Here is a 14538-nt window from a genome sequence, read left to right as displayed (position 1 = left end):
TCCACAATCATCTCCTTAGTTTTGTTGACGTTGAGTGTGAGGTTATTTTCCTGACACCACACTCCGAGGGCCCTCACCTCCTCCCTGTAGGCCGTCTCGTCGTTGTTGGTAATCAAGCCTACCACTGTTGTGTCGTCCGCAAACTTGATGATTGAGTTGGAGGCGTGCGTGGCCACGCAGTCGTGGGTGAACAGGGAGTACAGGAGAGGGCTCAGAACGCACCCTTGTGGGGCCCCAGTGTTGAGTATCAGCGGGGAGGAGATGTTGTTGCCTACCCTCACCACCTGGGGGCGGCCCGTCAGGAAGTCCAGTACCCAGTTGCACAGGGCGGGGTCGAGACCCAGGGTCTCGAGCTTGATGACGAGCTTGGAGGGTACTATGGTGTTGAATGCCGAGCTGTAGTTGATGAACAGCATTCTCACATAGGTATTCCTCTTGTCCAGATGGGTTAGGGCAGTGTGCAGTGTGGTTGAGATTGCATCGTCTGTGGACCTATTTGGGCGGTAAGCAAATTGGAGTGGGTCTAGGGTGTCAGGTAGGGTGGAGGTGATATGGTCCTTGACTAGTCTCTCAAAGCACTTCATGATGACGGATGTGAGTGCTACGGGGCGGTAGTCGTTTAGCTCAGTTACCTTAGCTTTCTTGGGAACAGGAACAATGGTGGCCCTCTTGAAGCATGTGGGAACAGCAGACTGGTATAGGGATTGGTTGAATATGTCCGTAAACACACCGGCCAGCTGGTCTGCGCATGCTCTGAGGGCGCGGCTGGGGATGCCGTCTGGGCCTGCAGCCTTGCGAGGGTTAACACGTTTAAATGTCTTACTCACCTCGGCTGCAGTGAAGGAGAGACCGCATGTTTTCATTGCAGGCCGTGTCAGTGGCACTGTATTGTCCTCAAAGCGGGCAAAAAAGTTATTTAGTCTGCCTGGGAGCAAGACATCCTGGTCCGTGACTGGGCTGGATTTCTTCCTGTAGTCCGTGATTGACTGTAGACCCTGCCACATGCCTCTTGTGTCTGAGCCGTTGAATTGAGATTCTACTTTGTCTCTGTACTGACGCTTAGCTTGTTTGATAGCCTTGCGGAGGGAATAGCTGCACTGTTTGTATTCAGTCATGTTACCAGACACCTTGCCCTGATTAAAAGCAGTGGTTCGCGCTTTCAGTTTCACACGAATGCTGCCATTAATCCACAGTTTCTGGTTAGGGAATGTTTTAATCGTTGCTATGGGAACGACATCTTCAACGCACGTTCTAATGAACTCGCACACCGAATCAGCGTATTCGTCAATATTGTTATCTGACGCAATACGAAACATGTCCCAGTCCACGTGATGGAAGCAGTCTTGGAGTGTGGAGTCAGCTTGGTCGGACCAGCGTTGGACAGACCTCAGCGTGGGAGCCTCTTGTTTTAGTTTCTGTCTGTAGACAGGGATCAACAAAATGGAGTCGTGGTCAGCTTTTCCGAAAGGGGGGCGGGGCAGGGCCTTATATGCGTCGCGGAAGTTAGAGTAACAATGATCCAAGGTCTTTCCACCCCTGGTTGCGCAATCGATATGCTGATAAAATTTAGGGAGTCTTGTTTTCAGATTAGCCTTGTTAAAATCCCCAGCTACAATGAATGCAGCCTCCAGATAAATCGTTTCCAGTTTGCAGAGAGTTAAATAAAGTTCGTTCAGAGCCATTGATGTGTCTGCTTGGGGGGGGATATATACGGCTGTGATTATAATCGAAGAGAATTCTCTTGGTAGATAATGCGGTCTACATTTGATTGTGAGGAATTCTAAATCAGGTGAACAGAAGGACTTGAGTTCCTGTATGCTTTTGTGACCACACCACGTCTCATTAGCCATAAGGCATACGCCCCCGCCCCTCTTCTTACCAGAAAGATGTTTGTTTTTGTCGGCGCGATGCGTGGAGAAACCAGCTGGCTGCACCGACTCTGATAGCGTCTCTCCAGTGAGCCATGTTTCCGTGAAGCAAAGAACGTTACAGTCTCTGATGTCCGTCTGGAATGCTACCCTTGCTCGGATTTCATCATTCTTGTTGTCAAGAGACTGGACATTGGCAAGAAGAATGCTAGGGAGTGGTGCACAGTGTGCCCGTCTCCGGAGTCTGACCAGAAGACCGCCTCGTTTCCCTCTTTTTCGGAGTTGTTTTTTTTGGGTCGCTGCATGGAATCCACTCCGTTGTCCTGTTTGTAAGGCAGAACACAGGATCCGCGTTGCGAAAAACATATTCTTGGTCGTACTGATGGTGAGTTGACGCTGATCTTATATTCAGTAGTTCTTCTCGACTGTATGTAATGAAACCTAAGATGACCTGGGGTACTAATGTAAGAAATAACACGTAAAAAAAACAAAAAACTGCATAGTTTCCTAGGAACGCGAAGCGAGGCGGCCATCTCTGTCGGCGCCGGAAGTATACGGTGGGGAGAACAAGTATTTGACACACTGCTGATTTTGCAGGTTTTCCTACTTACAAAACATGTAGAGGTCTGTAATTTGTATCATAGGTACACTTCAACTGTGAGAGACGGAATCTAAAACAAAATCCAGAAAATCACATTGTCTGATTTTTAAGTAATTAATTAGCATTTTATTGCATGACATAAGTATTTGATCACCTACCAACCAGTAAGAATTCCGTTTCTCACAGACCTGTTAATTTTTCTTTAAGAATCCCTCCTGTTCTCCACTCATTACCTGTATTAACTGCACCTGTTTGAACTCGTTACCTGTATAAAAGACACCTGTCCACACACTCAATCAAACAGACTCCAACCTCTCCTCTGAAGTTTGCCAATGACCATCTGGATGATCTAGAGGAGGAATGGGAGAAGGTCATGTGGTCTGATGAGACAAAAATAGAGCTTTTTGGTCTAAACTCCACTCGCCGTGTTTGGTGGAAGAAGAAGGATGAGTACAACCCCAAGAACACCATCCCAACCGTGAAGCATGGAGGTGGAAACATCATTCTTTGGGGATGCTTTTTTACAAAGGGGACAGGACGACTGCACCGTATTGAGGGATCTTGGCCAACGACCTCCTTCCCTCAGTAAGAGCATTGTAGATGGGTCGTGGCTGGGTCTTCCAGCATGACAACGACCCGAAACACAGCCAGAGCAACTAAGGAGTGGCTCCGTAAGGAGCATCTCAAGGTCCTGGAGTGGCCTAGCCAGTCTCCAGACCTGAACCCAATAGAAAATCTTTGGAGGGAGCTGAAAGTTCGTTTTGCCCAGCGACAGCCATGAAACCTGAAGGAGTATGGAGGAGTATGGAGGAGTGGGCCAAAATCCCTGCTGCAGTGTGTGCAAACCTGGTCAAGAACTACAGGAAACATATGATCTCTGTAATTGCAAACAAAGGTTTCTGTACCAAATATTAAGTTCTGCTTTTCTGATGTATCGAATACTTATGTCATGCAATAACATGCTAATTAATTACTTAAAAATCATACACTGTGATTTTCTGGAATTTTTTTTAGATTCCGTCTCTCACAGTTGAAGTGTACCTATGATACAAATTACAGACCTCTACATGCTTTGTAAGTAGGAAAACCTGCAAAATCGGCAGTGTATCAAATACTTGTTCTCCCCACTGTATAATACATTTCTCCTCAGGAATGAATGAAGTGTATATTATCTTAAATGTAATGAAAAATACAGTAAACCATTGTGTATATGATATAAAACAAGGAAATAAATACTGAGTAAAATACCATCATATGATACTATACAATACACTTTGTCAATTTACATGGAAATTCATACTACTTGTATACTGTAGGTCTATACAGAGATTATTGCTATCACATCAATAAAAACTTCAGTTATTGAGCTTGTTGTATGCAGCCAGTGCACCTTTGTAACAGAGGTTGCTTGTATAATAGTTATGTGACCTTGCTTGAGACCTGGCGCTTGTAAAGGGAACCTCAGACTGCAACGCTAGTGCTGGTTAGATTGGTGTCCAGTGTACTTAACACACCAACCATCTGTCGTTAGTATGGCTCAGTATCTGCCAAATCGAAATCCTCTGATCTTGGTGTCCATAGCCACCTCTCAGGATGTCTGCTATTCCAGATCTTCAACCAGGAATGGATCTCCCCTCAGAATAAGTTCAAGTGCTTCTGCAGGCAAGGACACAGTGAAGTATGTGATGTAGTTCTTGTAGTCTTCAATACATTTGTCTGTGCAGGGTTTCACTCGATGTTCCCCGTCAGTATGACTGATCGTTGGTTAGACACTTAGAAGTTGTGTCAATGCGGATGTTGTCTAACTCCAGTCCTCTTCTCATTCATCTCTACCACATCTAACACAGTACTTGAAGATCAGCGATAGTCTGGTTCACAGAGGAGGCAGTAGAGGACTGCCCAGTGTCATCATCATAAAAGTGAAGTTTACAGTTTTTCACTAAGCAACCAATATTGTTTATATATAATGAGAATATTACAGGTACTAAAATTGACGCATGAGGAAATTCTTTAGTGACCTCGAGGAATTGCAAATTGACACAGTCAGCAACTATATATTGAGATCTGTCCATAATGTAGTTTATTTAACTAAATGCATGCGCTGCTATCAAGTCCAACATGTGCAATAACAATGAGTCATCCACAATGTCAAAAGCCTTAGACAGGTCAATAAACAATGCTCCTTTTTATCTATAGAACATACAATATCATTGACAACATAGGATGCAGCGAAGATGGTATTATGACCTTATCTACATCCTGATTGATATGAATTTACAATACATTTCCTGGGTAAGGAGCAAAGTAGATTTTTATCAACTATTTAAATATTTTTGACAGACACAAGTTTTTTTGCCAGCGGAGTTATTTGTCACTAGGGTTTCCACCCTTGTGAAGAGGAAGTACATGCGCTGCTTTCCATGCTTTAACTATAGAACTGCTGGGCCTTGAGGGACGCCCCTACAAGCTAACGAGCAGTCATTTTGACTGCAACATTCTAACGGTGTAATTAATCCCAGTATGTACAATACTTCCTCTTCACTTAGGGCCCCCAAAAGGGTCTGACTACATGTGTGGGTATGTATGTGGATACGCAGCCACTGCAGCCCCTCATGTTGAAGTCAGATTTTTGGTTCCTCCCCCTATTCCCATCAAAGATGCCCATCCCTACCCTTAAACTTTTGTAGGGAGCATGCTTGTCAGCAAAAGTGTTAAAAACATCAGAGAAATAATCGAGAACTGACCTAGGGTCAGGAATGGCAGGTACACCTGCTATGTCACAAAGATTGTGCAAAAAAAGCTTGATCATTGACATTTCTGACATTCCTTGTGTTATTGATGTGCAGAACGGTTTTAGCTAGTCTTACATCGGTAATACAGGCAATAAGGAAATGCTCATTGATATCATGAGCAAAAAACACAACCGGCTGTGTATTTACAGTGCATTCGGGAAGTATTCAGACCCCTTCCCCTTTTCTACATTTTGTTTGTTTTGTTATAGTCCTCTGTGGAGATGGTTGTCCTTCTAGAAGGTTCTCCTATCTCTGCAGCATTCCACCAATCAGGCCTTTATTTTAGAGTGGCCAGACGGAAGCCACTCCTCGGTAAAAGGCACATGACAGCCCGGTTGGAGTTTGGCAAAAGATAACTAAAGACTCTCAGACCATAAGAAACAAGATTATCTGGTCTGATGAAACCAAGATGGAACTCTTTGGCCTGACTGCCAAGCGTCACGTCTGGAGGAAACCTGGCACCATCATGCTGTGGAGATGTTTTTTCAGTGCCTGGGACTGGGAGACTAGTCAGAATCGAGGGAAAGATGAACAGTGCAAAGTACAGAGAGATCCTTGATGCTGCTCCAGAGTGCTCAGGACCTCAGACTGGGGCAAATGATCACCTTCCAACAGGACAACAAATCTAAGCACACAGCCAAGACAACGAAGGAGTGGCTTCGGGACAAGTTTCTAAATGTCCTTGAGTGGCCCAGCCAGAGCTCAGACTTGAACCCGATCGAACATCTCTGGAGAAACCTGAAAATAGCTGTGCAACTACGCTCCCCATCTATAGCTTGAGAGGATCTGTAGAGAAGAATGGGAGAATCTCCCCAAATACAGGTGTGCCAAGCTTGTTGCGTCATACCCAAGAAGACTCAAGGCTGTAATCACAGCCAAAGGTGCTTCAACAAAGTACTAAGTAAAGGATGTGAATACTGATGTAAATGTGATATTTCAGTTATTTTATATATATACATTTGTCAAATTTTCTACAAACCTGTTTCTGCTTTGTCGTTGTTGGGTATTGTGTGTAGATTGATTAGGGGGAAAACATATAGTAATCCATTTTAGAATAAGGCTGTAACACAACTAAATGAATAAAAAGTCAATGGGTCTGAATACTTTCCGAATGCACTGTATGGGGTCTATTTGTACTGTAAGTGTGATGTTAATCAGGTCAGAATTTACTGGATTTTAAAATTGGGCCGGGTTGGTTTCGATATTATTTGCGCAAAATTCAGATCGATGCATTATACCTTGAGCTTGTCTGAAACTTGAGACATCCAATCAAGGTTAAAGACAACCCATAATCATCACTTCCGATGCTGCATAAGTTGATAAATCAAATCAAATCAAATTGTATTTGTCACATACACATGGTTAGCAGATGTTAATGCGAGTGTAGCGAAATGCTTGTGCTTCTAGTTCCGACAATGCAGTAATAACCAACAAGTAATCTAGCTAACAATTCCAAAACTACTACCTTATACACACAAGTGTAAAGTGATAAAGAATATGTACATAAAGATATATGAATGAGTGATGGTACAGAGCGGCATAGGCAAGATACAGTAGATGGTATTGAGTGCAGTATATACATATGAGATGAGTATGTAAACAAAGTGGCATAGTTAAAGTGGCTAGTGATACATGTATTACATAAAGATGCAGTAGATGATATAGAGTACAGTATATACATATACATATGAGATGAATAATGTAGGGTATGTAAACATTATATTAGGTAGCATTGTTTAAAGTGGCTAGTGATACATCATTTCCCATCAATTCCCATTATTAAAGTGGCTGGAGTTGAGTCAGTGTGTTGGCAGCAGCCACTCAATGTTAGTGGTGGCTGTTTAACAGTCTGATGGCCTTGAGATAGAAGCTGTTTTTCAGTCTCTCGGTCCCAGCTTTGATGCACCTGTACTGACCTCGCCTTCTGGACGATAGCGGGGTGAACAGGCAGTAGCTCAGGTGGTTGTTGTCCTTGATGATGTTTATGGCCTTCCTGTGACATCTGGTGGTGTAGGTGTCCTGATAACAGGTCAGCTAAATGATTAGTAGCACTGGGATGAGCAGAGGGGGCCAGTATATCCTCACCATAGTACATTTGATACCATTTTCCCGGCGTACGTTTAGGGCTAGGCATTCAAACTGACAGAGGTGGAAAGTCAAATTGACACACAAAGCTACATTTGACAAAAATAGCCACACCGCTACCTTTTCAATCAGATCTGTAAATGTTGTATTCATCCAAAGTTACATCATTGTTTAAAAAAACCCACAACGTTTTAAAAAATCACACCGTTAGATCCATTTCTCGACCGAGGTAGCAGTTTATTGTAAGAGGAAATGGTAGTTACCTGGTGTTTATATAGCTGTGTGTCTGTCTACTACTGTTGCCAATGTTATTTAAGTCAACCAACGTTTTGGTGATGAAAACATACTTTAAAAAAAAATACATTCTTACCGGATCCATTGTAATGGTTACACCATTTTTTCTGACAGTCAACTGGAATATGACTTTGTCGTTGTCATCAGTCACTGATGTCCACCTCTCCTGATGTATGGTGTTCTATTTCCATCCTGAATAAGTATGTTACCAGGAGGGACCAACCAATCCCCAGAGGGAAATGTACCTGCGGAGAAAACAACAACATTTTAATACAAACAAAATTTGAGTCTTCAGTCTTGGTGCTATTTCCAGGTCTATACAGGTTTGTTGCAAGATATTAGAATCGGGCTGCCTGTGTAAATGCAGCCTTAGTCAATCACTCTAGGAACCAGTAATGTAGCAGTGTGTATCACCTTTTTCTGACCGTATGTCATGTGCAAAGTTTTCAGAGTGCAGATGCATGTCTAACTCTAACAGTTTATTTCCTGTACTCCCCATCAGGTGACGGATGGCTCAGTGATAGCCCTCGTGCCCAAGCAGAACTCTGCCTACAACATCTCCACCTCCTCCACCTTCACCAAGTCCCTCAACAGATACGGTGTGTGGGTGTGGGTGGGCAGGTAGATGGGTGTGTGTGGGCAGTTGTGTGTGTGCAGGTGCATGTGCATGCTATTTTATTCTCGAAGTGCTTTCTGTGAGTACAATTCAGAAATACACAGCTAAACATTAGAAATATCTCAATAGAAATGATAATGCATGCCAAGTGTTGACGTTAAGGTCAGACAGTGAAGAGGAGTGATGTTTGTCATGTAAGTCCATCATAGGGCTGAGGGTAACTGGAGACTGTCCAGTCCCTGTCTGTGTCCTCTCCCCAGGATCTCTCTGTCTCCCCCTGCCTTGATCAACCCCCTCCCCCGCCATCTCCTTTATCTCTCTTGACCCCCCTTGTCTCTTTCTCTTCAACTATAACACACTGGTTATGTGATTTGACATCATTTTGGATTAATCTGAATCCTGACCATGTCCTCTCTCTCCCGTCTTCCCGTCCAGAGAGTATGTTGAGGACGGCCAGTAGTCCAGACAGCCTGCGTTCTAGGACCCCCATGATCACGCCTGACCTGGAGAGTGGTACCAAGCTGTGGCACCTGGTCAAGAACCACGACCACTCGGACCAGCGTGAGGGCGACCGTGGCAGCAAGATGGTCTCTGAGATATACCTGACCAGGCTATTGGCTACTAAGGTACCCCACACACAGACAAACAGACACATTCACTCACACTCACTCACACGCACGCACCTGTCCCCCCTCTACTGGTAAACAACACCCAACATCCTAGCTCAAACCTGTTTCCTCCGACAGCCAGCTCTCATTGACCTTTGTTTCCAAGGCGACTGGCTCAGATGCTCATTAACATTTTTCATAACCTTTTGCATTAGTAGGTGCAGCTCCCAAACGCTATGTTGTCTTAATTAGCAGCCTGACCTTTTGAGTGGTTTTCTGATCGTTGGAATCCGGAAGGGAGCTGGAGGGGCTTTCTCTTGGATCCTATACCCTAATCCCTTCCGTTGGTACTCGGAAGAATGTTTGTGAATTGATTATTGGGGAGCCCTAGGAGGGGGGCATGCTTTAGTTCTAGCCAAGCACTTACACACACCTGATTTGACTAATCAAGGGCTTGGTGGTAGGTTGATAGGTTGCATCCGGTGTGTTTGTGCTGATCTGGAAAAAATATGTGCGCAAAGATACAGATATAAATTCCATGAATAGAGCGGACATGAGTCCTCACTCTACATGTCATGAGGAATATCTGTTCTAGACAGGACTGCTATCGGCTCAGCACTGTGGCACTAGAAGCACTAGAGACATCAACTGGCAGGCCATTACTTTCTGTTCCTCCATGCCTTGTTGGTAGCACCTCATTTACCATGCACAGGACGTGCCACACCACTATGCACTCATTTACACTTGCTAAGTACTGTACATTAAGGCGTTTCTGCTCACCCTCGCGATTTCTATCCCCTGTTGTTTTCTCATTTGCTCATGATTTCCCTTCAGGTAAAAATGTGCAAGGTTATGTCTATGGGGGTTAGAGAGTTTGGAGAATGAACAGTGACAGTGGGAAAGACGACAGGAGACTTGGCCTGTATATACGGTACTTTATGTATATATTAGTGTAGTTTTGGCCAATATGTTGGTATGTGAATAACTGACCGGAGCCGGCTTTGTTCAGGTGATGGGCTAGTGTTGGGAGTGTGAAAAGGAGGAGGGGGCCATTCGACAGACTACTTGATAATGTGTAAAAGTTGATAATCTTATGTGGAAGAAAGGATATATTTAGTCTAAATGCGTCCACAGTGATTTGTACAATACAAAGCTCCATGAAGTTGATGTAAGCGACAACTCTCTAACCCTCCCCCTTTCTCCTTTCGCAGGGTACATTGCAGAAGTTTGTGGACGACCTGTTTGAGACCATCTTCAGTACGGCCCACCGAGGCAGTGCCCTGCCGCTTGCCATCAAGTACATGTTTGACTTCCTGGACGAGCAGGCCGACAAGCACTGCATCTCTGACTTGGATGTACGGCACACCTGGAAGAGCAACTGGTGAGTGGATCAGTTTGTGTGTGAGACCGAAGGAGATGGAGCTGTGTGCGTCAGGCTGTGAGAGAGGTTTGGTGATGGTGTTTAGGGGTTGAGTACTATACCCTAGTGTTTTCTCTCTTCTTCCCACTCCCTCTCCATCTCTTCCCCCCCAGTCTTCCTCTGCGGTTCTGGGTGAACGTGATCAAGAACCCCCAGTTTGTGTTCGACATCCACAAGAACAGCATCACGGACGCCTGTCTGTCTGTGGTGGCCCAGACCTTCATGGACTCCTGCTCCACCTCAGAACACAAGCTGGGCAAAGACTCGCCCTCCAACAAGCTGCTATACGCTAAAGACATTCCCAACTACAAGAACTGGGTGGAACGGTATGGATATAGGCTATGTTCAGCGGGCGGGCCATTATGGATTAGGTTGACAATTAAAACTAGGGCAGGAAAGTAACACTGTTGCCATTTGACAGCATGGAACTCGCTTGGTCACTTAGCTTTCCTTTATTCAGCTCACTTGGTTTCATTGATTGCATGATTGCTTAAATATTCTCCCACACACTCTCACCTTCCTTCCCTCTCTCTGTAAAATATATCACTAGCCACTTTAAACAATGCTACTTAATATAATGTTTACATACCCTACATTATTCATCTCATATGTATACGTATATACTGTACTCTATATCATCTACTGCATCTTTATGTAATACATGTATCACTAGCCACTTTAAACAATGCTACTTAATATAATGTTTACATACCCTACATTATTCATCTCATATGTATACGTATATACTGTACTCTATATCATCTACTGCATCTTTATGTAATACATGTATCACTAGCCACTTTAAACTATGCCACTTTGTTTACATACCCTACATTATTCATCTCATATGTATACGTTTATACTGTACTCTATATCATCTACTGCATCTTTATGTAATACATGTATCACTAGCCACTTTAAACTATGCCACTTTGTTTACATACCCTACATTACTCATCTCATATGTATATACTGTACTCGATACCATCTACTGTATCTTGCCTATGCCGCTCTGTACCATCACTCATTCATATATCTTTATGTACATATTCTTTATCCCTTTACACTTGTGTGTATAAGGTAGTAGTTTTGGAATTGTTAGTTTGATTACTCGTTGGTTATTACTACATTGTCGGAACTAGAAGGACAAGCATTTCGCTACACTCACATTAACATCTGCTAACCATGTGTATGTGACAAATACATTTGATTTGATTTGATTTCTCTCTGTCTCCATCCCCCATTCTTTCTCAGGTACTACTCCGACATCTCGCGGATGCCCGTCATCAGTGACCAGGACATGAGTGCATACCTGGCGGAGCAGTCACGGCTGCACCTCAGCCAGTTCAACAGCATGAGCGCACTGCACGAAATCTACTCCTACATTGTGAAGTACAAGGACGAGGTGAGAACAATGGCAGACATTTTTGTTATGTTTGTTTATTTAGAAGGGATTGCACCCTAATTTGGATTTGAAGAACTGCTCAGTTGTCGCTCAGTTGTCGCTCTCTCTACTGCTTTTGTAAAAGCTAATGTTTCTCACTGCTCATTTTCTCCCTCCCTTCTTTTCTCTCTTCCTCCCTCTCCCTTTCTCTCCCTCCCTTCCTCTCTCCCTCCCTTTCTCTCTTCCTCCCTCTCCCTTTCTCTCCCTCCCTTTCTCTCTTCCTCCCTCTCCCTTTCTCTCCCTCCCTTTCTCTCTTCCTCCCTCTCCCTTTCTCTCCCTCCCTTCCTCTCTCTCTCCCTCACTCTCTCTCTCTTTCTCGCATTTTGTTTCTCTTGCTTTCTTGCCATCTCTCTCTCTGTCTCTCTCTGTCTCTGTCTATCTTCAGATTCTGACGGCTTTGGAGAGGGACGAGCAGTCGCGGAGGCAGAGACTGAGGAGCAAGCTGGAGCAGGTCATCAACACAATGGCCCTGGCCAGCTGAGGACTGACCCTTGCTCTCCTCCTCATATCCATCTTCCTCTCTTTCTCTCCTCACCCAGAGGAATTTAAACTCAGACAGCGTGGTTTTCAATCCCCCCCCCCAAAACATGTGATGTAGCTACTGCAAAGGACAGAACAGGGGGGATTCAGCAGTACTGGGCGGGTGTGTGTGTGAATGTGTGTAAATGCGTGTCTATATATGTGTGTGTGTCTATGTCAGACCAAGGCACTGGATGTTTCGTCACACACACACACCGAGAGACAGCATCACCGGAAAGCATTTTGATTATCGGTGCCGTTGTCGTGTTTTTAGTTATTTTCTGTTGGTTTTCCTGAGTTTTGGCGTCGCAAAGCCCTGTATCGTATAACCAGGATGGGACATTTGAAGTGGAATTCCATTTTGGCATCACAAACAGGACATAACATTGTTTGGCATCCTTGGAGCCAATGGGAGATAAGCTCCTCAGGTCACATGTCTCCTGTTGGAATCGAAGATCAATGACTTTCCTTTTTTTTCTCCATTTTTGTTGTATTATTTTTTGTAATAAACTGCCCACTGATCTCTCGCCACCTGTGTTACTGCTGAATTTGCACAATTTACAAATACGTTACCAAGGAAGACTATATAGATATTATATATAAATACAACTGAACATTTTTAAGAAACAAATATTAGGGTTAAAACAAACCCATCAACAGCAAAACTTTGATTTGATATTTCCAGCAAAAAATAAAATCTACGTAGAAAAAACAAAGAAAGAAACAAAAAGAAAGAAAAAAGTTGTTCTGTGCCATGTTTTCTTTTGGTGTTGTTTAGTGAAAATACATTTTATTAGATGCAATGTGTATGATTTAAATATGGACATGCTTAGTGACTGAAAAATAATTGTCAAAGTAATAAAAGAAAAGAATGTACTTGGCCCCTTAGGGCCACCATAGGAAGGCCATCCCATAATATTGTCACATTTCTGTATGGGAATGTTAGACTGGAGCAGTCCTGCGGAAACATTAAATTGCAAATCTGTTGTGCATTCTCAGTTTTTGACAAGCAAACACAGACTCATCCAAGCATTGCTTCTTTTACTAGACAGTTCCGATGGAATCTAGCATGAAGGTTCATTTTCATCTTCCAGGGCTAAAGAATTTGACAGCTTGTCCTACAGTGGTTGACCAATAGAGAGCTTTGCACTACTTGAACCAATTACAATTGTTAGATACTACTGCATTGTTGGAGCGAGAAAAATAAGCATTTCGCTACACCCACAATAACATCTGCTAAACATGTGTATGTGACAAATAAAATGTGATTGGATCTATAGGCTACCCCACCAGTTAGCATTACCGCGTCTGATGTCTTACCTGGTGGAATAAAAGTTCAATAAGTAGTTAAATGGGGTCAGGGAGGGTTTTACTGAGCCTCTTAGTCTGAAACAACGAAGTTGGGAAAGACAGAAAGCCTTTTCCAGCCCTGCGCCCTTCTTCCTCATCTCTTCCCAATGCTATTCTGCAGATAACAAACAAGGTGATGGTAGTGTGGTAAAGACTGCTTCTTCTCTCCTAATCCAGAGATCAGAGACAGGCTGGGGCTTTAGCTCTCACCCATAGGGTGGTCTGGACGGTAGGGGGGGACCCTCCACCCATTAGCAACACTAGGATTAGTAATCTCCCCTGGTCCTTGTTTCTATCTAAACAAGCCCACTTGCTATATGTGACTTAAGATGTTTTTCAAAACTTCTCTCTTCTCTTGAGTCTTCTTTTTGTGGTGCGTTTTCTTTTCTTTTCTTCTGTTTTCTCTGCTTGCCAAAAACCAAACTGTGGTCTGTAATGTAATTTTGTTGATGTTTGATTTTGAAAATTGTATTTACTTTAGTTTTTTTTATGATGATGAAATGAAATGTAGCTTTTGGCAAAAAAAAAATGCATCAGGTTGTTTTCCTTGTTGTTTTTCTCATCTCTCTTTTGAACGTGTGAATTGTGCATTACATGGTACGCTGAAGATGAAGAGACGTCTTTGGTTTCTCTGAAGTTTAAGTACTGTTCATATGGTTTATTTTCTGATCTCTACGATCAGTGTAAAATATCACATCAGATAAGCATCTGTGTCTTTTCCAGATGGAATCAGTGACTTGCTGCTTTAATCCATATCTTATTTTTTATATACAGTGGGGCAAAAAAGTATTTAGTCAGCCACCAATTGTGCAAGTTCCCCCACTTAAAAGATGAGAGAGGCCTGTAATTTTCATCATAGGTACACTTCAACTATGACAGACAAAATGAGAGAAAAAAAATCCAGAAATTCACATTGTAGGATTTTTAATGAATTTATTTGC

The 14538-nt window shown here is 43.3% G+C and overlaps 1 protein-coding gene across 1 annotated transcript in view; it reads left to right on the top strand.

Moving 5' to 3' along the window:
- LOC112254952 (plexin-A1) overlaps positions 1-12776 on the top strand; it is a 402693-nt gene extending 389917 nt beyond the window's left edge. The window contains 6 exon segments of the mRNA XM_042324754.1: positions 8143-8239; positions 8692-8882; positions 10076-10245; positions 10398-10610; positions 11539-11689; positions 12114-12776. Coding sequence (XP_042180688.1) covers positions 8143-8239; positions 8692-8882; positions 10076-10245; positions 10398-10610; positions 11539-11689; positions 12114-12209 — 918 coding nt within the window. The 3' untranslated portion in view covers positions 12210-12776.
- Positions 12777-14538: the final 1762 nt, after the last annotated feature.

The sequence above is a fragment of the Oncorhynchus tshawytscha genome, linkage group LG07 (assembly GCF_018296145.1).
Source record: "Oncorhynchus tshawytscha isolate Ot180627B linkage group LG07, Otsh_v2.0, whole genome shotgun sequence".
Lineage (NCBI taxonomy): Eukaryota > Metazoa > Chordata > Actinopteri > Salmoniformes > Salmonidae > Oncorhynchus > Oncorhynchus tshawytscha.
Note: the sequence above shows the minus strand (reverse complement) of the source record. Positions and strands in the feature narration are given on the sequence as shown.